The 25628-nt window shown below is 38.1% G+C and overlaps 1 protein-coding gene across 2 annotated transcripts in view; it reads right to left on the reverse strand.

The window, feature by feature from the left end:
* Nucleotides 1-11782: 11782 nt before the first annotated feature.
* The window catches only part of COL4A1 (collagen type IV alpha 1 chain), a 120263-nt gene continuing 106417 nt past the window's right edge, over nucleotides 11783-25628 (reverse strand). For both annotated transcript variants that reach the window (XM_054004354.1, XM_054004362.1), the window contains exons 44-52: nucleotides 25068-25140; nucleotides 24294-24365; nucleotides 22830-22958; nucleotides 21348-21446; nucleotides 20987-21199; nucleotides 20062-20239; nucleotides 17144-17258; nucleotides 16333-16505; nucleotides 11783-14701 (exon numbers count right to left, since the gene is read on the reverse strand). In XM_054004354.1, the coding sequence (XP_053860329.1) occupies nucleotides 14620-14701; nucleotides 16333-16505; nucleotides 17144-17258; nucleotides 20062-20239; nucleotides 20987-21199; nucleotides 21348-21446; nucleotides 22830-22958; nucleotides 24294-24365; nucleotides 25068-25140 (1134 nt within the window). In that variant the 3' untranslated portion in view covers nucleotides 11783-14619. The remainder of the gene's footprint in view (nucleotides 14702-16332; nucleotides 16506-17143; nucleotides 17259-20061; nucleotides 20240-20986; nucleotides 21200-21347; nucleotides 21447-22829; nucleotides 22959-24293; nucleotides 24366-25067; nucleotides 25141-25628) is intronic.

Below are 25628 nucleotides of genomic sequence, written 5' to 3' on the forward strand. Positions count from 1 at the left end.
TTTGGGAGAAGAGCTAGCTAAGATAACTACAGAGACCCTAAAACATCCATAGAACATGACAATAAGAGAGTTGGCATGTTAGAGCTCATTTTGCTGGACAAGCAAATATTTACTGCAGATTTAGAATATTTATGCTTGCCTGTCTATCAGTGATCATGATCGGGTTAAATATATTTGACCACAGTACTGCTACTAATCAGTGTTACATTTTATCAAGCTTCAAATAGCAAATTTTTTAATGTTTAAACTAATTGGCAATATTTTAGACTGGAATGTATATATAGAGCAAGAAATGCTTTTAAAAAGCACATGAGGAAATGCTTAAGAACTAGTTCTTGGATGCTAAATAAAGCACTGTGATTGAGAAACCATAAGAAATGCAATGGATTATAAAGAAAAAGATGTAGAGAAATAATTAATCCCTCAAAACAAAGATTTAGATCTGAGAAAAAAAAAATTAAAAGTCAGTTACCATAGGCTTTAACTTTACAAAGGAAGGAGAGAAACAAAAAATGAAAGGAATCAATGACCAGTCATCAGTGAATGACCAGGAAATGTCACCAGTCACAGTGAATGACCACTAGAATTCAAAACTATCACAGAGCTCTTAAAAAAAAAAAGGACAAATTGGAAAAAAAAAATAAAACCTCTCCAAATCTCAGGTCCATCACAGGATATTGGTGATGAACTGTAAACAGTAACAGAAAAAAAGGATAGAACTCTTAATCTATATTGGAGAAAAAGCAGTGAAATATACTGTTGACAAATCTGCTATTCTGAGTAAAAAATGAGCAAAAATGTCTGTTATATTTAAATACTTTTGAGTCAATAAAGTGTAGGTTGATTTATGTCAGTGGTCAAGACACAGGGGATCTAGGTGACTGTCCCCAGCCAGGATTTATCACCAGTGCATGTTTAGATGGGAATAGCAAAAGCATCACAACAGGAATAATACTCTTCATGGTCCTACATCTAATATTGTTGATTAGAATAATGGAATCATAAAGTAGTTTGTGTTGGAAGGGACCACAGGAGATGCCTCATGCACCACAGCAGGGCCAGCAGGGAGATCAGACCAGGTTGCTCAGGGCTTTGCCCAGCCAGGTTTCATAATGCCCCAAGGATGGAGCCTGCCCGGCTCCAGGCAGAAAAATGATCCCCTGACCCTGAGACTCTGAGCCTGACCATCCAACTGGTTCTGATTGTCCACCCATCCAGACTGCAACATTGCAGGAGTCAGTGTCAAATGTTTGTTCACATGGATATGTTTTTCATGCCATTTCAGAAATTCCCTCAGGTCATGGTGTCATGTCAGTTTTTAGTCACAACTGAGTTTAAGGTAATCCCAAGTACTTCCCCGGCTTCTGAAGAGAAGGCTTCTGGTTTACAGTTTTGGTCTTAAGATATTTAATCTGCACCAGAACTTCATACTTCCATAGGCCATGGCCTCAGGTGTCTGTGGGTCACAAAGAGCAATTTAGGACTGAGGTTTTAGAACTTCATGGTACACTGGTAGTGTTCCTATGACATACTCAGCAAAGGCATGCTGGGACCAGAGTAGTTTTTTTCCCATTTTGCCAAGAAGGATGTGTCTCTCCTCACACATCTTTGTCTTTGTAGAGCATTACTGACTTAGAACCATTTTGTCCAGAATTACGTTACTTGAGCAGAAGTCCCAGTCTCTTCACCCAACACGCCTAGCAGTCATTCAAAGAACACTCATGATAAAACCAAGGCTCTACTAATGACACAAAGACTTGGTATTATTAAGATGGAATGGAACAGAAAGCGATGTAAATGGAAAAGATGATGGGTGTTTACCTCCTTAAAGGTATTTTCCTTGTGGAGTATATGAGTATTAGTTAAGTGTTTTGTTATCTACTGATTGTTAATGCAGTACCTTCCAGGCAATGTTTTATTATTTTTACTTTTTCCATCACTGACCCTGGCTTCTGTTCTCTTCTGCACTCCATGAGCATTCCTCTGGGTAACAAACTTTATTAGACTAGATTTATAGTGACAGTGGCCCACAAGTCGTGCTGATGGAAAATTCATTATGGTTTGGGATTAGTTGCTAATCTTTGGGAATATTAAAACTATACCACTTGGACATTCTTTGTTTTGTTTTAATTGCCAGAGTTATGAACAAAGGGCACAGCCAGTCTAGCATCTGGTGTATGTGTATAATTTCTTATGAGCATTGACAGACAAATAAATATGAGCTATTTTCAAAGTGACCTTCTCCTTCCATCCATATTAGAATGTTCTGACAAAATTTATAATTGACTGAAGTCTTTTTATAGCAGCAATGAACATCAAGACTAAGGACAGAGTTTCCAGGCTGCCACATCTCTGCTCAGTGCCCTGTCATAGCTGTGGCTCCAGCTGGGCTACACTCGATCAGGGTAGCGCCTGTGCTCTGGCAGAGTGCAAAGACTCAGCAGCTTCCCTCCACTGTGGGGATTTGACTTCACAGTGGATAGCATTTCTAGCTGGAATAACGATGCTTTGGAAGTATCTCATAAACCCCAGCTGGCCTCATATCCTAATGTTCACAGAATGAAGAGGAGATTAAGCCATCAGCAGTAGTTAATAGACAATCTATTTCTAAATTCTAGAAAAATCCTGCTTGTTCTTTCCATCATACATTACTAAATGATATTGATTTTTAATACAGTTTACCATTCTTGCATCAGCCTACAGTAAGAAGAAGCCAGATTCATTATAAAGATATATATTGTGGGCTTCCTGGCAACTGCACCAATTGGAATAACTTCTTGCTACTTCACTATAATACAAACCCCCTTGAGTTCGTGAGGGCAATGAAATACCTTCTTTCCAGTCCCTGGAAGACTGAACAGTGTAATAGGAACCTCAGCCATCTGCCACAAAGAAATAAAATATAGGACAGGGAGTAGATTGCAATTAAACCTCTTTTTTTGTTTCTTACTCAATGTGTCTTCACATTCCTCTGAAAGTATCTAAGGACTATAATACCATGTAAGAGGATACCAATGTGGAAAGAAAAGGGAATTTTTTTTTTATTAAAAAAAAAAAAAAAATCACTCTTTGGCAATATGCCAACCTGAGACATAACAGAGCGCAGTCAGTTGTAAAATCATTAACACTTGCAGTGGCTTGGTCGATGTGATAGTTTGAATGACAAATGTCACTGCACTCCTAATGTACTCTTAGTGACCTACACATAGACACATATCTAATAACGTGTTAGATTAGGCACTTCACTAGTATTCAATTACCTAGGCACAGAGAAAGAAAGTGGAGCAGAAAAGGTGAATTTAATATTAAGTATGATTGATTTGGGGTAAGTACTGCAGCACAAAATATTCTATAGATGTGGTATTCTCTTATGGTCTCTTAAGATGCTTTAACAGGCTGCTCAGAGAGCTTGTGGATTCTTCTTCTCTGGAGACATTCAAAACCCACCTGGACACAATCCTGGACAGCTTGCTCTCAGTGAGTCTGCTTTAGCAGGAGCATTGGACTGGGTGATCTCCAGAGGTCCCTTCCAACCCCAACCATTCGGTGATTCTGTGAAGAGTTCAGAAGTAATGGTTTTATACAGCTGTAAAGTACTGGCAGCAATTGGCAGGAACTGTGGACACAAAAACAGCAGTGCCTGCGGGCATGGCCTCAGAGTAGGCACTGTGTGAAGAATTTGGGCCCCAGCTCTACTCCCAGCCTATGGTTCCTGGGCATCTTTGCTTCAGCTCCTCTGCCTGCAGGACACGGGGATGATCAATCAGATTGCAAAAGCCTGGAGCAAATTGCATTAGATAAAGTTGAAAGGCTGACATTTGATGACATTTTTCCATTTGTAGGGCATTTTGATGTGGCCACTGGGAAAGAGCAGCAGGTAAGGAAGCAAGCCAGGTACTTTCTCAGAACACCCCAGATGGCAGTATGTGTCATGTCAATGATGTCAAGAGAACATATATTTCCTATTTCACTGGAAAATCATTCTTCCAGGCAACTTTTGCTTCATGATGTTTAATTGAAGTCCAGTTTGTTAACATTGTAAGAAAATTACTTTTGTTACTAAGTAATTATTTAGAGAACATAACCCAAAAAGCTATCTTGAATATATGCATTTGTTATACTTCAAAAGATTTCTTGCAATTCTTGACCATAAAGTAGTAAGTAACAAGCTAGAAGAAGATCTAAAAAACTGAAAGATTAAAAGTAGTTCTTAGAAAGCAAATCACTTCCCCACATATGGGGAAAAAAAAATTCAGTGAGAAGCTTTTTGAAGATAACCCCCTGGAGATAAAGTAAGAAGCTCTTTAATTGCACCAGGAAAGTTAATATTAAAAGACATATTCCAAGCTAGGCCATATTTTTTTAAGGTAAAGGCTTTTGTTGTTTGTTCTCACTATTTAAATCTTTTTTCAAGCAGACTAAAAGGACACAAAATTAATTCAACCAGAAGTTTATAGTTTGCCATTATAAAAGGGACAGACTTTGTCTATATATAGCAAAGAAAGATGAGAGTTGAGAGCCTTACTCAGCAGCACAATTCCTGCCTTTCCATAAAATAACAAGATATTTTTGTGTCTTTATTGTGAAGCATTTTACTTGCTCTTGTGCTTCCACCCAGCTGTACCTTTTACCTTGTCAAAAGAGAATTTCTTTTGTTGCAGAAAATTTTCTCAGACCTATTGTTCCCAGAATTTCTAAGCAGGACCAGATGAGTATGTGTCCCTAATACTGGACACACAGAGGTTACACCACTCTGAAACAAAACAGAGTGGACACTACTTGTTGTGTTGGTGTTTGTCTCTGAATAGCCTGTAGAGGTAGAAGACAGGGAGAAACAGATGTTTGGGCTAACACATTAAGAGAACTAGACTTTGCTGGGATTTTTAACTGTTATACTGATAACATACAGCAAACAAAGGTCAGAATAGATGGTGGCTGAAAATGACCAGGTCTCTTCAGTTTGCTTTCGTTTCATCAGGAAAACACACTGTTTGTACAATCAACCAGAGCTTTCAACAATGGACTGGCTAGGGATGAGTCACTAAAATGAATAATCCTTTTTAATCTCTATGAAAAACATCCTGTTAGCATTGCCATATTCTAGGAATTGTTATAACAGGAGCAGAAAAAGGATTAAGTGCTTAAACCTGTCCCATCAGTACAAGTTTATTGGAGTAGAATCTCTGTTGGTAATAAGCCTTTACTTCTTACAAAAACAAGAGACTATTTCTATTCTGTGTTTCTTTTCTTCTCTAACAAACCCTCTATGACCCACCAATAACATGGCTATTTAAAAAAAAAATGAAATTTAGATCAAGTCACAGCACATGCTGAAGATGACATAAAAGTAAGGATAACAAGTTCACTAAGATCATACCAGAGCCTGATCTCAATGCCTTTCAGTGAAAGTATTACACTTCTGCCCAAATTGTACAGAGATTATGAATCCTGTAGACTCGCTGCTGTTCTTTCTGTGCTTTGCAGCACAGTGCTGTGCCTCTTTCAAAAGGTGAGTGATTCTAGGAAGTTATTAAAATATGTAGCATGTTCTGGGTAGCATAAGGCCTGTCCTTTCAATACCAACTGCAAAAAGGCTGTGAGCTATGCTTAATGAAAAAGCTTTCCAGCTACCTGACAGGACCTATTAGTCTCATGAGCTATGAAAATTCCTAGACGAGGCAGATGACTACTTTGTTTTCCCCACAATAGTTGAAATGGCAAGTGCTTGCTAAAATATTTCGTGTCAATAGAAACTGATAACAAGCCTTTACTGGTCTCCTTTCCAGAAGTGAGAGTTCAAGAAGATTGCTTCCTCTCACTGCCTCTGTCACATTAGGGTGTCTGAAAGATATTGAAGGTGATACAATACAGAACCCACAGAGACATTTTCAATTAATCTCAAATAAATTGACAAGGCTTTATCATCAACAGTGGCCCAGCAGTGCTTGTTTTGATTGCCTCTTTTAAAATACATCACAACGTGTTTAAGACTCACCATCTTTTCCCCCATGAACTAACACTGACTTGAGCAGAAACAGAGTAGGGTAACACCAGTATTTGCAGGGTAGTGCAGGTGTGGTGTTTTTAAGTCAAGGACCTTGGTCATATCCCAGCCACAGAGAAAATTTACCCCACAATATATCATCAGTCTTAATGCACTGACTGCCCACATCATGAATAGGCCAGAGCTCATGACCAGATTGTCTGCCCCCTTTTTTTTTTGTGCAGGGCTTCTTCCCAAAAGCAAACAGGTTGGAGAGGGAGCGGCCTGCACCTGTACCTCCCTTCAAGGTGGAGCTGAGCCAGAGCTCACATTTACACCTAGAGCTCTCCAGTCTTGGCACATCTTCCACCTTCAATGAATAATTAAAAACAACTGAGCAAGACTTCTTACTTATTACAGATTAGGTTCATCCTTGTGTGAGATGAATTTCAATAATGTTTGTGACAAGTAGTACAGATGATGGGTTGATAGGCCTTAGAGGTAAAATATATATAAAATAACTGTTGATTTAATGTGTTATGCATTATATTTATTATTTTAATATATATATTTAGAGATATAATCCATAATAAGAATCTTACCTGAACATAGAAGGGTAGTATCTGGTAATAAGAAACTACAGATATGGAGAAGAGCTGTGCATTTCTTTGTGGTAAGTGATAGCACAGCTTGGGATGGTGTGCTGGTTTGGGCCCAGATGGAAATGAAGCACCATTAAGCTGCTCACTCCACACACCCCCCACCGTATTAGTACTTAGAACCATTTTAGTCTTCCAGTCCTGCCAGCCCAGTCAATCCCACCAACTAGCTATGCAAATTTGTCAGGCCTTAACACTTAACATTTTTTGTACCTACATTCTCTTTGAAAAAATAGCTCCAAATCTCCCTTTTTTGATGATTACAATAGACTCCCCTGGCTGATTTTTTAAGGTCAATTTGCATGCAGTTTACTAAGTCCTTTCTCTATTAAATAGCAGGAGTTTCTAAGTCCCTCCTTGAAACTCAGTGAAGCAGTTTTAGGCTTCTTGGAAAAAGGACAGCTAGGATGGATCAAAGAGGACACTTGTAAAAGTCCGCATGTCTGGTTGTGCAGAATAACATCTCCTTTTATACTGACTCTTCCTGGAGCCCAAAGAAGAAGAAAGTGAGTGATAAGCTGTATTTCCTGAAAAAATACCTTGCCTCATTTCACTTACCATTAGTTTGCTTTGGAGGCACTTCTTTGCATACCATGTTACTGGTTTTTTCCTCCTTCAGGAAAGTGACTGAGAAGACAGAAAGTGACTCTCATCAGGCACCTTTCTTCAAGTTATTTGATATCTTATGTACAATACCCACGTATCTGATTCATCTGTCATTTTAAAACCACTGCAACTCTTTAGAGTATATGTAAAGTTGTATACATTAAAAAGTCTAGCAAGTGCAGTGGAATAATCAAAAACTAAACAAGTTTTCATCACCATTCAGGAGTGTCAGACACTCAGGGAGACCGTGACCCAGCAGGGACAGACCTGGTCCAGGAGTTTAGAGCTGACTTCCTGTCTAACTAACTGCAAGATATCTCACTTTCACAGGACAAATGGTGTTTATTTGTAATTGTAAACAACTTAGAAATACATGAAACAAAAACCCTCTATGTCAGTTTATTCTAGGTAAAGGTTGAAGACAGTAAGTACTAAGCTCCTGTGGGTTCATTGCATAACAATGTACATAAACATAACTTTTGTCTGAGTTTGTCACATTCATATGTTTGTATCTAACATATTTTTGTTCAGGAAAAATATCAGTTGTCACAAGTCAATGCAACTATATAAAATTAGATTCATAAGAACCCATAGGAATGATAAGAATGTCCTTTGCTGAACCTTGGTGCTGAACACTTGGCCACATGTGAAAGGAGGTAGATGATCTTACATATTCCCTCTTCACTGCTGCCACATGATGAGTTAATATTTGATTAGACAGTGCTGTATCTATGACACCTGTTCACCAGGGAGACTAGGACAACAACTGATGTAATCTACCTTATTATATACTTAATGATAGAGGAGAAGCACTGCTTTTTCAGCTTCCCACGTCTGCTTTTCATTTCCTCTCCTACACATTCCTGAGAGGTCATGTTCAGTGCCTTGCAAGAGCAAACAAACAACTACATTTTTTTTTCCTCTCTCTCTTTCTGTGACTCTTTACAATTTGCTTGATAAAAACCAAAAACTTAAAAATTTTCCTCTCTACTGTGTGTTTCTAAGAAAAAAACTACTTCTTCAAAATAGTTATTAATATACCTGTGTTGGCAAGATTTTTCTGATTACAATAGGAGAGAACAGAAACTACCCAAAAAATGCTTTGGTACCAAGGCTACACAGAAGAGCCATAATTTTCATAGTGGTGGTTCACACACTTGGCTATTGCTTTCAGATCCTCATCACAAATGTCCTCTCAAGACAACCTTGCCCTTTCACAAGTAGGACCTACTCAATTTTTTAGGTCAGTTCTCTTAAGTGCCACTTTGCAGGAGCTCCAAAGCATCTCACCTGAGCAGATTCCCAACTATTGTCCCAGTTGTTTGTACCTGTGATTCCCAGTTGCAATGAGTACCTCTAGGAAATGTGCCTCTGGTTTGCACCACAAGCAATCCCAGTAATCTTTGCAATCTGAATACAATCTTTTATTTCAAATTTATATAGTTGTATTCAGAAAAATTTTATTCAAGTCAGCCTTCACAACTTCAGTAGCTTTTCTGCTGAGAAATCCCGATCTCTACAGGGAATCCCTCAAATTCTCACATAACTATGTGTGATTATAGTATTTCAGATATTGTCTTTCTTACTGTGAGTAGCTGTTTTTATAAAGTGAATATATAATACAGGGAATAATTTTTCAAATTTCCATTTCCATTTTTTTCCTTCCTATTTTAAAGAGGTCATCATCTTTCCCTGAAGTAAGATTTGCCTTTGAAGAGAGGGGAAGGAGAAATTGAGTGGGGGTTTCTTTGTGATTTCTTTTCTTTTCTACATGTTTTTTGTGTGGGTTTTTTTTTTTTTTTTTTTTTTTTTTGGGAAAAGAAAGACTGAGAATTAGACAGGGTGTATCTTTCATTGCCCTGGGCTAGGTCCTTTCCTCAGTTCAGGAACAATGCCAAAAGGCCTGGATAGTATTAGCTTTGAACAGAGACAGTTGACAGTTCCAAACTGATCAAAGGTAGCAAAAAATAATCTATGAAAAAGTTGTAATCTGTCAACATGGAAATGAGAGCAAATGGCAATTTTGTTTTCAGATGTTGAGAGCTACCAGCAGTCTCCATTCACTTCTGTCTGGTACTCACCTTCTTACTGGTCTGAGTTCCCAAAGACACTGCAACACATCCAGGCCAGGGAAGTAGGAGGTGGATCCCAATATAACCATAAAACAATATGTACTGAGACTGCCCTGGGAATCAGTGTTTCTGTGGGGAATCCCAGATACTTTATTGAAAGTGGTATACAGAAGCAATTCTTGACATAGGATTCATGTGACTGCATTTCAAGCCCCTATGATTTTGTTGTTTGATCACATCTCTCAAACAGGTTCATGTCCAAATTAGGCTGGAAAAAATACCGCTGTAATTATTTAGAGGAAATAGGAAGATGAGAACATCTTCCACTGCCAGCTACTATGCCCACAAAGATAACAAAAGCTTTGGCAGAAGGTAACACTGGGCATGTTCTCGCACTCTTCACTTTGAACCTCTTCCAGGAAACAATGGTGAGAAATGAGCGCCCTGGTGTAAGACTGAGAGGAACATTCTAGCAAAAACACACCATGGGTTACACTGGTCTAAAAGCTGTGCACTAAGCATAACAAAAAGGTTTGATCAATGCTCTTTAGACCAGGACTTTCTCCCCTACCCAAGCTATTTTACATGTTTATTTACTACAGGAAAAATCGTACTTCATGGGGTTGAGATGACAAATAAATACTGCCACAATTCTGCATGAAATCTAACATGTTTTCTTAGGCAAGACAGGAGCTGACAGAGCATCAAATGATCATGTTCCATCTATAACTTTCACTCTGTCAAGTCTTCTGTCCTCTGCACACCAATTATAACAAACACAGCTGACTGGATACAGCCAGAGGGGGAAAAAAAAGGCAATTCTCTAACATATGTAAAAGATTTTAAAATCTTTTCAATGTTTATACTCTGTTCTCTAGTTTGAAGACAATGAAAAGCTGGAAAGGAATGTACCTTTAAAAATCAACACTGAAAAGTAAGTAAGAGTATTCAGCTCTGAGTATCATCCTCTTACAGTGGGAGCTGAAGAGAGAAGGTGGTGTCAGTAAGCCTGACTGGGTAAAATATCTTACAATAGAAGCATTCCTGTGTTTATTATGAGAAGTAGTAATGGTTTATCCTCCCACAGGTATTAACACCTCAAGCAACACAAAAAGCTTATTGTTTGCCAGAGGGGAATAGCCAAAACCCATGTACTCCCCTCTGCATTTTTTTTAAGGACTTTCTTCTGACACTCTGAAGAAAGAGAATGGTTTAAAGATTATATTTCCAGGAAAATTTTTTGAGGTTGTTTTGTTAGTACATCTTTCACAAAGATCATGTGCTTCTTGTTTAGCTGTTAGTGCTAAAAGTAAGTTTGTGTATTATTTTTTGTTTATAATTATGCCATAGCAGCATAATCAATATTACAAATTCACAATTATTATCCATTTCATACTATACTTTTAGGAATGGATGGATGGAATTATTTCCCTCTCTCTACCATCTTACCTCTGAAACTGACAGGCTGAACACTTCCATGTAGCCACTTCTTTTCTTAATGATTATATCCAAGACCATCCATCATTGGTCTCAGCATTTGTCTGAGCTCAAAATACGCATTTAAAGATCCACCCTCGTCTTTCATGTTCTCACTGTAATGTAATTCAGAATGTGAAGATCATAAGAAAGATAATTTCTATATGAAAAGGTGGAAATGCAGTGGGCAGCATATCGCCACCATGATGTGAGCAGCAGAGAGATAAGCTCCACTGCAACCTCTGAAAAAAATGCTGTTGGTCTCCTCCCAGAAGTCCCAGTGTAGGCATGGCCAAGCACCTTTACAGAGTAAGGGATGGAGATACAAGCAGGTACTGAGGTAGCTGCCATTTCAACTAGTCAGTGGTCTTTCTTTGTGCCAGGTACTGTATTTTCTATTTAGTGCTCTGAGATCCACAAGCCTGGCTCTGTGTTTACATTTCACCGTATGCAGTTAGTGCAGATTATTACAGATTTATAAAACATGGAAAATAGGAAAGGAATTCTCAAAAAGTCATGCAGCTATACAATTTCAGTCTGAAAATACAGTCACTTTTCTGGGAGCCTAGTATGGGGATATTGTTCTCAGGAGTCCTGTTACATAGAAAAAAGAGTATTTCATCAAGGAAGTTACCACTATGAAATGGATAAGAGATATATTTATAAACTGAATGTACATTTATCAGAAAAGACACACAGGCTAAGACATCATTTGCTTCAAAATATATATCGGAACACTTAATTATATCATATTATATTATTATTTTGCAGTATGTATAGAATTTTTTTTTTAATTGAAAACTGATCCATTCCTATTTCAAAAGGAAAATTGCCGGTGACTAGAATGTGTCAAAGTAGAGATGCAGACATGGGAAAATAGTCATATATTCAATAGGGTCATGTTAGCAGATGAGAGACCAAGGTATTTGTTTGTGTAAAGCTGTCCGTCTCAGTGCTACCACAAAGAGAGCAAGGGCACCACCTGCTGTTTTAGAAATGTATTTATTTGGAACATGACAGCGACTCTTCAAGTACTGCACTCAAAAATTTTCTCCTGAAATTGAAGTTTCTGCAAGATGAATAACTGATGAGTTAGCAGTTGCCTTTTCACACGATGAACTTTATTGTAGCCACAACACTGGCCATAAATGCCTGAATACGGGGTACTTAAGAGGTTTTTAAAAGCATGGGCTCTTCCTCACCCAGGGCATCAAAATCTAGCATTCACACATTTTCAGGAGATCTGACTGATATTCAATAAGCACCAAAAAGTTTAGTGACTGATTTAAGAAGAAATAGCATCTTTAGCATGAGAATGGTTTAAGTCATTATATGAGCTGGAGCTTATAGAATAAATAATTACTATTAGATAAGGAAGACATCAAACTACAGTTCAAGCAGTTTTCAAAAATTTTCAAAGGACCTTGTTTCCAAATGCTCCCAATTGAGAAGACAAGGGTTCATACACACCAAGCTGATTTAAACATACATGAAAAACTTTATAAACCAAACTGTCTGGCAGTTCTAAGATAATTTGACCATAGCAAATTAAATCCCAGGAGATAAAATGTAGAGTTTGAGCAGCAGTTTGGATGCCCTGAGTCAGTGAAGACTCAATTTTTGAATAATTTTTCAAGATACCACAAGGTACCTTATAGTCTTATACCACCTTATAGTCTTCTCCTCTTCTGGATATCAAGTGTCCTTGAGAAAACCCTGCATGACGCTGCTCCGGCATAATCAGACTGTTTTATTTTATAGAGTAGAAAAGAACTTTCATGAGGACTTATAAATAATCTTATAAATAAGATTATCAAGTGTCAGAACTTCCATGAGAGTTATGAATCATTGTTAACTGAAATGGCCAATTTCTATGCAGGAGCCTTCATCCATTTGGTCAGAGAATGTCCTGAAGGATTTTAAGTGAAAGCCAAGTTCAAAACAACAGCAGCAGCCGCAGTGTCTTCACAAATTTTGGAAAACAACATGAAACTTTAGCAAATTATGTGCTTTTGCCATGGAAAACGATAGCATGGCCCATTTCCTCTTCAACCAAAGCCAAGATTCACCTTGCCCACTTAAAAGCAAAGTTATATGAGATATTTTAATTTTTATCCTGTATAATTCAGTTCTGTTTGTGCATGAAAAATTCAAAGGAAAAGTGAAAATTGTGCATCATTTGATTGATTCCCATGAGCTGAGATGAAGTTAGCAGATTTTTGTAATGTGTTCATATCAAATACATTTCAGTGATAAGTTTCTCATGTTTCATCTATCAGTTTCATTTCTTACAAGATAACAACAGAGGTGTCAGTACAGTGCCCTGTTTCCCCCTTTAGAAGATGCTTTGTACATCTGCAAGATGTGCAAAACAAAAATCATCTATGATTGCATAAAGCTTGTGCATTTATTGGTGGCTTATTAAAAATTAATTAATTGCTGTAAATGAATGCTAATAACAAATTAGTAGAAACTTCTTCCTTCTTGGTTTTTTTTTTTTTATACAAATAGTTTTATTACAAACTTGAATTTTTAAGAAATACACAAGTAAGAAATTACACAAAGGCCTTGGCATTTGCAAAAATCTTTTGATATTTGCATGGTAATAGTCCATAAAACATTTTTGGACACAGATGTGCTCAAACAATGGTATAATTGCATAGAAATTCTTTAGAAATATTTCTGAGGCCACTTTGAAGAATTTTTTTGGCACAATATTAACAAAATTAAGGCCTTATACTTTTAAAAATCAAGTCATTCAGTGTGTGAGTAGTGTTTAAAACCCTGAAAAATATTAAATACAGAATAAAGACTATAAGCTCAAAGCAGGATTTACTATTATAAACACAAATAACTATTAACCTGGGTTCAGTCTCTGCAACTTCAGCATTAAAATGGCTATGTAAAATGAACATTTCACATCATATTTTGGCATTTAACACCTAATTCATGACACTGAAAAGAAGAAAAATTTTGTAAGCTTCTTTTTGAAATTATAAACTCAGAGCTTGATTTGCCTAATGGTTGATATCTATATAAATTACTAAAATATTTATATATATATTTTTTCTTGACCATTGCTGGATCATTCTTTATTCCACAGGAAAGTTTGTTCTACTGGACAAAGAAGCTGCATAGTACCAACATAGCAGAAACACTTACATGCCTATTTGTGAAGCCAATTTGTCAATGTCTTCTAGATGTAGACCCATTAATACTGACAGCACTAAAGGCTACAAACAGAAGCAAAAGTTTGCAGGATGGCACTCTATGTTGTGAAAAGATGGTTACATGTTGCTTAACCACAGTCTGTAATCCCAAATCTCTTTTTTACATTAGTATTTTTTTGTACAAGAACAATAAGTACATACCCAAGAGTCTGGGATTTTAAGACACTTAGATAACAGTAACAAACTTATCTGGGGAAGAAAAATGAATCTAAATATATAATACAAGAATGAGAAAGGGGGGTCAAACAGTATAAGGCAGAACTGCATACCTCCTAGCACCTTTGCATTTTTTTCTGGATAAATGCTGACTTTTTATTCTATCAGTGCATTGCATTTATATAAAAAATACATATACTTTGATCAAAAGTGCCATTTGGCATGTCAACATTTGAAGCTTATCTTTGTTGTCTCTTTTCTTCTTTAGCAAGGACAGGGCCAGTAAAGCAGTGTGTGTTAGTTATGCAAGTTCCTAAAAGGCACTTTACTGTTTTCATACTGGACAACAATGAGGTACATATGATATATGTCTAGGCTTCATTGCTGTTAAACAAATAGCACCATATTGTGTGAAATTAGTTGAAATTCAAAAGTCATTATGTTCTTCTCATACAGACTTGACAACGGCTAACATTTGAGCGTAGATCCCCAGCTTTCAAGGTTGAGGGAGTCGGTTTCCTATGGAAAAGAAAAATATTAAAAGACCCATTAACAATTTTCAGGTTCACAACTGACAACACCAGCTTGGAATGCAAGTCTCCCTTCCAGTCTCTGCTGAATCAAGAAGGTGTTCCTAAGTTCTCCAGTGTGTAATCACTTCCAAGTTTGGTCACAAACTATCATAAGATTAGTTTTAACATCACACACTTACTGAAGAATTCAGTTCTTTCACGAGACGTAACACTTCCTTAACCTAGAGCATCGTCTGTTAAAGCAGCAGTTTGAAAACAATCTAGAATTTAGGTAATAAAATAAAACTGGGCAAAGAAGCTGAAATTTGACTGTTTATGAGTTTCTGCTAACTCTTGTGACTTTAAAGACAAATGAAAAGCTGGCAAAGGAAATTACGTGATGTCATACAGAAACAAAAACCAAAGTCTTTAGTCTCTAACCTGTTATAAGGAATTACTCCTAGCAACTAGAAATAAATAATTTTCAGACAAAGGTGTGCTTGCATTTATAATGCTTTTCATTAAAAAAGATTATGAGTTTACAGGAAATTAAGGAGTATTTGTGATTTCTGATAGCAGGGCAGGTCCCCAGTCTGGGATTATTTTATTAATCTGAGGCATAGTTTGCAGCCAGAAAAGCATGTGAAGTTGAGAAGTCTCTGGGTAGGACTCGAGGAATGGAAACAACTGTAGTGCTCACTCTAAATTTTCTTCTGACCAGCTTTCCTCTTTCCTAGGGATCCAGGGCTTACCCCAGCGGTGGGGTGGTTGTGGTAGTAGTTTTTCTGATTGATGAGATTATCACAGCCCCAGCGATACTCAGTCTCAGTGTTCAATTTTTCTACCTACTCCACTGACAGCTATCTGATAAACAAAGAGTGAAAACTGGCTAAACAACTTGTTTCGTTCTGAGACAGGCAAGGCAGCATTCACAGATCTAGAAGACATGAAAAGATGAAGGGTAAGAGGAGCAGCCATCAGGACTGTGGTGGAAGAGGGTGATTACCTGCACTCCAGAGGAATGTCTGCTGACCAGTTAAGCTATGCAGACATGGGAACTGACCTATATGCTAACATATTAGTAACATTCATATAGAGCAAATTAGCCTGTGTTGAAAAATACTCATGTGCAGGAGACCAGAAAAAAGCCTATTACCACCAGCTGCATTTTACTCAAACATACTTCCTCTAACATTAGGGAAAGGTAAATAATTCTTCAACTCATTTAGTTTAACACCTGTACAAATTGCAAGTAGTTCTATTATATGTTAACGTCCATTTACAGGAAATGTTATATTTTAATCTAATTTCTATCAGTGTGTCAGCCTATCTCAGTTACCACTTGGTGAATACAATCAGAAACACGGTGGAATTGTGAGCATTGTTAGATGATTCTGAAAAGCAAAATACATGGTACAAATGACACATTGCAAACACTAACTGATGACACATTCATTAATTTCCCAGGAAGCTGCTATTTTTCTTTTCTTTCTGTTACAAAAATAATTAACTACATAAATTAACTGTGCTGGTGGACAGCCAATACTAGAACCCGTATTACACTCAAAAAATACTTCTTTTATTCAGTGATAAGGCTCAACCGAGTCTCAAAGAGTGATAAATAAATCACAAACTTACCTGAACATCTCATTCCTTTCTATAGTGGCAAGCCAGAAGCTGTAAGCATTTGCATAGTAATTGCAGGTGCCCCGGCCATGGCATTCAATGAAGGGAGCGCTGCGGAACTCCTCTAGGCAGGAACCAGGGGATGCCAGGGCCTGGCCAGAGCCCTCCGCACCAGCACTGGTGTGCTAGCAAAAGGCAAAAGCATTGGTCAGAGAGGGACTCTTTACCCCTTCTGCTACAACTTCAATGAACTCTCTCACACAAATATTTCTTCACACTTCTCTCCCTCTGTCCTCTGTTCTGTCCATCTGCTGTTCGGTTTTGTTGCTCAGCTCAAGGAGGAACAAGAAGGCGGAGTTGAAGACTCCAGAGATGGCATTGGGTTCTCTCAGTCAACAGCAGCATGGCACATGAGCAATATCAGCTTCAGGGGCAGCTGTATGCACAGAAGTCCTTCAGGAGAGGCAGCAGGACTCAAGCTATCTCTGTGTAAGCAACATGCCAGGGCTAGCTCTTGGCCCAGGAGGCATAAGGTCTGGTATGGCTTTTATCTGAATAGCTAACTCAATTCCCACCCCACATCACAGTGGCCTCTCTCCCACTGCCAAGTGCTAACAGCTCTGGATCCAGCTGTGTCTCAGACCATGCCCAATTCTTGCCTGGGAAAATGATCAGATTCTTTTTTAAGTCACTACAAAGGATGGAGTCACTACAAAGGGTGCCCTCCTAAAACCTGAAGGGACAGTCAGACACTAAATTTCTATAGACCAAAACCCTGAAACAAATGCTTTCCTGAGCTCAGAGTATGTCTCAGTGCACTTACCATAACAAAGGAGTAACCAATCCAAAGTGAACTCCAGCCTTCAGGACAGGGTGGTATTTGAATTGTTTGACTGTGAACAGCTATTACCATAGCAGGAGCTTCACACACAGAGCATCTAGAAGGACCAAGACATGAATGACCTGTGTGCACTTAAGGATTAATAGTTCTTTATTCAGAAGCTACTTTCTTTATGAAATCTTGAAATACAAAATGTCGTCACATTCAAAACCAAAGGAAAATCACAATGTTTCATTTAAAAAAAACAGCCAACTGGTTCATTTTTTCTTTTTTTGCTAATTTCTAATTTGCTTTGTAAACTTCTAATTTCTTCCTTACTAAGAGAGAATTCAACTATTAAGTCTTATTCCTATTAGCTTTCCTATGAGAAAAGAACAAGAGACCTCTGTAAAATACATTTACATGTATTTTTCTTTTTCTAGTCCTGTTTGTACTGAAGTTTCTAAAAGTGCTCAATGTCATGAACATGGGGGCAAATAGCCAAACACTTAAAAGCGGTCTACTGTGATCAGAAACAAGTAACAGCAATTCATCATCCTAAACTTAGCCCTGACTTCCAGAGAAAAAGCCATCTCTCTGGAAAATGTCTTACAAAGGGAATCACTGCTAATCTAATCTAATGCAGACTCTTTCCCATGCATTTTCCTTGAAAGTGTTTTTTATTTACATTTGTGGTCTGTTTCTCCAGTAAGAGATTTCCAGCAAAGTAACTTGCACAGTAAACTTCAAAGAAATTCTCCAGAAAGGCATGCAGCACCAGGTCTTTTATTTTAGATAAATTCCTCGTGTCTCTGAACTGTTAGGTTACTGAATAATCCAGTGACCAATCATGCCTTCATAGAATCATAAAAAACCCATGAGCTGGGCTGGAATTTTAATATGGGGGCTGGTAATAAGGAATTTGGTAGATATAATCAGTTTTTTCTTGTACAAATCTTCAACTGGCTGCTGCAGTTAGCAATTACGAAAATTATTCAAAACTAAACAGTCTGATTCCTGTTATCAGAGCAGGGAAAAGAATGAAGTGCAAAATGGATTAAGTTGGATTCTGGAAAATGTAGAGAAGCAAAGGTATTCAGAATGAAAGCCTTCTATTTCTGCCTTGTGAAGACTGCTTTCCTACCTACTGCCTTCATCTTTAGTGCAGAGGCAAGAGAGTTATTTTAAGAAACACATCAATGAAAGAGTAAGTTAAAAGAAGGAATGTAAAGTTGCCTCTATTCTTGGAGGTCTGCTTTGCTTCAAGAGATTTCTGGTATTTCAGTAGAAGGCCTTACAGGAAAAGAAGTCCTATGATTCAAGGCATCAAGTGACACTTCTACACATTTTCTACATTTGGACAGGAAAAACTGTTGGTTAAAAAGCAGCAACTAATAAAATAAATTGAAAGAAGAGTCTTCCAAATTCTTTTCTAGTTTTCTAAAATGAATATTACAACTCTTTCACTTGTTGCTATGACTAAAAGGAGAAAAACACATAAGCATACATGCACACACACACATAAGTACATACATGTACACACTTACGTGTTCTTATGGTGCAAAAGCTAATCCGTAGGCATAAGATAAGGCAAAGGGTTGGTTAGTACCTCCTTCAACAAGAGTTTCAAACGTGACTGTTAAAGGCTATTTTGGGTGCATAATATGGGATGGCATAAAAGGAATATGAATTTCAGAGGTTGGCAATTTGAATTTTTTCTGAAAGTCAAGCCCATTCCATTCACATGCAACGAACAACCAAAAATTTAAGATCAACAAAAGCTATAGTCTCTGCTGAGAATCTTGTCCTCAATCTGCCCATTCATTTTCAAAATATACCAACTTCTTTGGTACTAAACCAAAAGTAAGAATACAGAGTACAACTGCAGATAGAAGTTGGATTCCACTATGCAAAATAAACATAAAATATTTTTCAGTAGAGCCATATAGCTTTTCGAACATCCAGGATATCCAGAATACAACCTACTGCTGATTTGGATTGTCCTTTCTCTTAAATGTATCTGAGAAATCATTACCAGCAATCCCCACTCCCATTCATTAAACATGGCTGGAAGAAGGATCAGCAAGAGCTGATACAGATTAGAAGCAATGACAGAAAGGACAGTAATGCCTATATCTAATGATTATCACTTAAGCTGTAAGTCAAAGATTCCCTTGTCAGATTCATATCTAATGGTGGGGCAGTTTGCCACACTTTCGCTCACAACTATGCCTTCAGCACTGGACATATTATGCCAGAAGAGGTTTTCTAGTGCTCTTAAAATTTCAAATGGACCAAAATTTCAACATGATGCATTAATGCAGAACAGTTATATCTCTGATAAAAGCACCATTCCTTATGCTAGCTGCGAATCTGGAATTATTAAAAAAAAAACTAGATGATTGATTTTGCAATTGTTTCCTTTAATTCAGACAATAATGGCTATATTCAAGCAGAATGTCTAAAACAATGGAAGAAGCCTGTCAGTCTACTGTATGATAAAAATGCTACCATTTTCAAACAAAAGGAAACTGAGCCCTAAAAGGCTTCTAGCTATGGCTAGTCAAAAAACAGAAGTGTTTCGGACAAGAATTGTGAAAAAATGCAAAACTTTTTCTCCTTCAAAGTACATCACAGCTTTTGCAAGACAGTATTTCAAAGTAAATCTTTTCATTTCAATTATACTCAAAGTAGGCTATTCTATTTGTTTGGGTTTCCCCCAAAATTGATTTATTTTTGATCAAAGTCTAAACAGGAAACATGCACACTTTGAAACATTTCATCAAAAGAATTCAGACTTTAAATTGAAAGGCAGGAAATAAAAATATACAGATTAAAAACCTTGTCCAGAAAAATAAAGTACCCTGCACTTTTTCCACAGGCTTTTTCACTTTATAAATACAGCAGAACTGAAACCATACCTGCTGATGAATGGTCTGATATTGTCACCAGTGATAGGAGCCATATTCATTGGCATGGGCTCAGGAGTAGACAGCCAGTAGGAGTAGTCATTCCTTGATGCAAAATTACAGACGTTGTTGATATTGCAGAATAAGAAAGGCATAGTACTAAATTTACGAAGACAGCTTCCTGCTGTGCCTGAAATGTCAAGTGAAAGGTTATTTCTTAACAGTTTTGTTAAACCACTGCCAACTGCCTAACAATTATTTCCAGAAGCAGCTAAAAAAGGCAGAGAACACTTGCTGTGGACAGCCCAGTTTTCTCAAGAGGAAGTGAATTCTCTTAGCTTCATGAGGAATGAACAGGACAAGGAAAGGAGTAGTCTAGTCTTGCCTGTAGAGTTACGGAATACGTTAGGTTGGAACAGACCTCTAGAAATCATCTATTCTACTGCCCTGCCAGTTAGATCTGGTTTCTTGGGTCCAGATTTAGTTGAGTTTTGAGGATCTCTAAAGACAAGAAATTCAACCATCTCTCTGTTCCAATGGTTGACCATCAGCATGATAAAAGAGCTTTTATTTATGTTTCACTAAAATGTGTCTCATACTTGTGGTCCATTGCTGCTTCTGTCACTGAGACCCTCTGAGAAGGGACTCCATACTCTCTACCCTTCCTCTAGACAGCTGTAGACTGTAATAAAAGCCCCCCCATAAATATCTGTTAATGCTGAGCAAACCCAGTTCCATCTGACTGTCCAGACCCCATGAGCCATCTCAGTAAATAGGTGTTGTATTCACTGTGATATAGTGAATCATCTTCCTGTTCTGGGATGCCTAGGTCTGAGCCAGAGTAATAACACAGATTTGCTTAATGCAGTTCTACAAATGAGAGCAGCATTTGGTTTGTAATGATTTCTAACTGAATTCTAATTTGATCTCTACTTACCCAGATCTTGGCCATGTGCTCTTTCATTGCCTTGTACATAAAGCAAGGAGTAGCCGTGGTAAATCAGCCTTGTTCCAAACGGACACGATGGTTCTTCAATGGTTTGACTGTGTCTGGTAACAAGGAAGCCATGAGCAACAGATGGTGCCCCAGGTGGGCCCATAGCCCCGGGCAAGCCATCAGGGCCTGGTGGACCAGGAAATCCTCTGGGCCCTACAATACAGAGAGGCTCATTTTATTTCTGCAGACAGCAGTACTCTCCCTACATAACTAAAGAAGTGAAATTAGATACATTCACACCTAATACCATATGTTATTTTCCCATGAAGGAATCAAGTCTTTGAAGAATGCAGGGACTTACCTGGGGGACCAAAAGGACCAGCTTCTCCTTTCTGCCCAGGCTGACCATCAAACCCTGGACTACCAGGTGGTCCAGGTACACCTGAAGGTCCTGTCACCCCTGTTGAAAAACAAGCAATAATTATTTCTGGATATTATGTCATGTTCATTCCAACTTTTTGGTTTTAATACAGCACAGCATAGGTATGCCCCAGCATAAATTAAACTCATGCAGATTCAGTGCATACAGTCCCATACCTAGAGCACATATGAGGGATACTGCAGGCAAAGTGATTCTATAGTAGAGAAGAAAGGAGAAGTAAGGAGAGAGTGTGCTTCTAAAATAACTAGCATTTGCCTGGAATATGAAAATGAATCTCTTCTCTCTCTGCTTATCATATGCCTCAATCAAAAATAGACTGTAAAAAAGTAGGGTCATGAACAGTGGGAAAATGGGTATTCTCTCAGCTTCTTCCCAATTCAGACATATTTTATGTCTTCCCTTTATCAATTTTTATGGATGCTATAAATCCTACATAAACTCAGCAAATCTGACTTCAGGAAAAGGAAGTTAATACCATCAGCACTGTAGCAACATTTCTGTGACTCATCAGAAGCTTTAGACACTCACAGCTTTCCTTTTCCTGATCACCCAAAAAGAAATATTGTGTTGATGTACTGAATTGACTACTAGTGATAGAGCAATGGATTCTGCACAAGCAAACCCATGCTGTGTTCAATCACTGAGACTGTTTCACAGCTATTTCATAAAGGACAGCAGTTGCAGAGTTGCATCCCATCTTCAAGAGAAACCTTTCATATCTACTATATTTACTAGGAAGAAGATATTCATTATCCTCCACTGTAATTCCCTATCAACTCAACATAAGTCATTTAGCAAAAAAAGCTTTCCCTTAGAATCTTAAGCTCCCATTCTCCATGTCCCATCATTCTGAAGGATGTGTCCTTGTGCTAGCATTTCATTTTTCCTACACTTGCTCCATTCCCTTACTTGCTAGTGTGTTTCATTTTTGCAGTTCACCTACTCTTTATAAAAATTGCAATATCTGGACTAAAAGAAGAAACCCAGCACCATGGAACAAGCTTCCTCAGGAAGCATTTTTCATTCCAGGATCAAGTGTTTTTCCTCATGCTTTCTTCTCCCAGAGACACATAGTAATTAAGTTTGGATTCAAGACTAATGACAGAAGACACCCTAACAAATACATTTTGTGGAAAGGATAAGAAGAGTGTTGCAAGTCATTCTGACTACTGCTGATTTCAGATACTGATGTGATGCCTGCAGAGAGCCTATAAAAAAATCACCAGGAAGGAATCTGTTTTGGATGAGCTTCAAAAAGGAGCTTCTTCATCACTGACACAATTTAAGTGGCTTACAAAAATTGGATAATATTATACCAAAAATCTTGCAGTATCTAGCCTACCTTTGGAATATTTTACATTACAAAAAATGTGTTTCTACTGGAAAATTAGAAACTCTCACCTTGTTGTCCTTTGGGACCTGGAAGTCCTGGGAATCCCTTGAGACCAACTGGTCCTACAGGTCCAGGTAAGCCAGGATCCCCTTTAATAAGCTGAAAAGGACCTGGTGGGCCTGGTGGGCCTTGTAAACCTGTGGAAATCAACCAAGAAAAACAGCACGTATTTAGTATTGCACAATTTAAAAAAAAAAAAGGCAAAAAAGTGTTACCTTGTATTGCCATTTAGACACACAGAGACTGGAACCTCTCACAGACAGTCACAAGATATTAACACGTCCTAGACTTTACATGTGAATAAAACTGCAAAGCTTCCCAAACAGAAGCCTATCTGTGCTGATATCTCCAGCCAAACAGACTTCTCATGGACTGAAATAGCTGTCCAGACCTTAGGCTGCATGGAGTTGTCTCAGCAAGTTTTCAAATAGCCCCAAGCTGAGTGGCGTAGTTAATATGTTGGATGGAAGGGATGCCATCCAGAGGCACCCTGTCATGCGTGACAAGTGGGCCAATGGGAACCTCATGAAGTTCAACAACTGCAAGGCCAAGTGCAAGGTCTTACACATGGGCCAGAGCAATCCACAATATCAGTTCAGACTGGGGGATGAATGGATTGCAAGCAGCCTTGCAGAGAAGGACTTGGGAAACACAAGTAGATGAAAAACGGGATGAGTCGGCAATGTCTGCTTGCAGCCCAGAAAGCCAATACAGGGCTACATGAAAAGAAGTGTGGCCAGTAGCGCTCCTTCTCTGCTCTCCTCTCATAAGAGCCCACCTGGAATATTATATGCAGCTCTGGGGACCCCTGTACAAGATGGGCATGTACCTGTTAGAGCAGGTCCAGAGCAGGGCCATGAAAATGACCAGAGGAGTGGAAGAGATCTTCTATGAAGACAGGTTGAGAGAGCTGGGCTTGTTCAGCCTGGAGAATAGAAGGTCCAGGGAAGACCTTACTGTGGCCTTCCAGTATGTAAAAGGGGCTTATAAGAAAGACTGAGAGAGATTTTTTACCAGGGTCTGGAGTGACAGGACAAGGGGCAGCAGTGTGAAAGAAAGAAGTGTTTACAGGAAGAGTGTAAATTTGGATTGGACTTAAGGAGGACAGTTTTTTACTGTGAGGGTGGTGAGGCACTGGAAAAGAGGTTTCCCAGAGAAGCTACAGAAGCTCTATCCCTGGGAGCATTCAAAGCCATGTTGGATGGGGCTCTGGGCAACCTGGTCTAGTGAAAGATGTGCCTGCCCATGGCAGGCAGGTTGAAACTAGATGATTTTTAAGATCCCTTCAAACCCAAACCATCCTATGATTCTAATCTTACCATTCAGATGCTGATACATGATACCTGGTTTCATATGATGAGTTTTTACACAGAACAAAAGAGTGACGGAGTTATAGCCACAAATAACAAATTAATCAAAAATAGCAATTTTACCAAAAAACTAGGGGGAAAAAGCACAAGTCTTCATTATACCTTTAGATCCAGGAAGACCTTGGTCACCTCGCTCACCCTTAAGGCCTGGGAAGCCAGGAGTTCCTTTTGGACCTGAAGTCAAAGGAAATATTTGCATGAAAATTCAGTAATTTCTTGATTTAGAAGGATATGTGTGGAATAATCATGTATGACCCCATAATCTTGAAAAGGATGCGACTTTATTTGCTCAAGTACTTTTTAATTATTTGCAGGAACACAATACAAACACCACCACTAAGTCACAAAAGAAATGATGACTGAAAAGAAATTCCTCTTATTTTTTTCTCTTACTTCTCCTCAAAGTTCTTTTACTTTAATAATATCATTCTCTAGTTTAAAAGCATTATGTTTTTTCTATTAATAACTGTATTTTTTATACACCTGGTGTTTTCACGTACACGATGGTGACACTAGCAGGAACATATTCAACAAGAGAGACATACAGAGCTTACTTCCTCACATATAGATATAACATTTACCAATTCTCATGAAAATCTCAAAGATTCTTGACTGGTAGCATCTAACAATCGATTTTACATCCATCTTTTAAAGAAAGTGCACATTTAATATTTGCAATGAAGAATAGGCAAGAGACAAAAAATCTTAAGAAAAATCTCAATGCTTTTGTATGTTTTTTTTACACAGCTTTCAGTGTCCTGTTCAGTAATTATTAACATAGAGTCAACATTCTTTGGGCATTTCTTTTGAGAGAGGAAGGATGTGAAAGAGATATTTTTGCATACTTTTCAGGAGTATGTTAAGTTTTCTCCTCACCTGGAGCACCTGGAACTCCTGGAGGTCCAAGATCACCCTTTGGACCGATATCTCCTGGCAAACCAGGACTACCCTGCATAAAAGAAAACGTGAAATATAGTCATTCTACACTATTACGATATGGCTCTCAAATAGGCTGTGTATTACTGGAAACCTATGAAAAAAAATATAATATGAGAAATCCATTAATTTAAGAAATGGCCATTCTCTCCCTTGATTAGCTGAGAAGCTTCTCCTACAGGAACAGGAGTGACACTTTGCTCTTTCTAAACTATTTTTTGTCTCACAAAGATACCAGACCAGAATGAGGTCCTACTAGCACTGCAGCCAGTAAAAAAGTTGTCAACCATAGACCATATTATTATGAAAAACATCTGTAAGCACAAATCTCAGGAGATATTAATTTCAATGCAGTCCCAGCAGGCGGCTGCTAGTTAGATAATTAAATGGGGTAGTTCTAGCAGACTTGAAAACTTCTATATTCACACATGGGATGAAATTAAATATGCTCAAAAATTTATAATTCTCTGAAGATTTTTACTTTTCAACAGGGCTAAAACA

This window comes from Vidua macroura, chromosome 2 (genome assembly GCF_024509145.1).
Source record: "Vidua macroura isolate BioBank_ID:100142 chromosome 2, ASM2450914v1, whole genome shotgun sequence".
Classification (NCBI taxonomy): domain Eukaryota; kingdom Metazoa; phylum Chordata; class Aves; order Passeriformes; family Viduidae; genus Vidua; species Vidua macroura.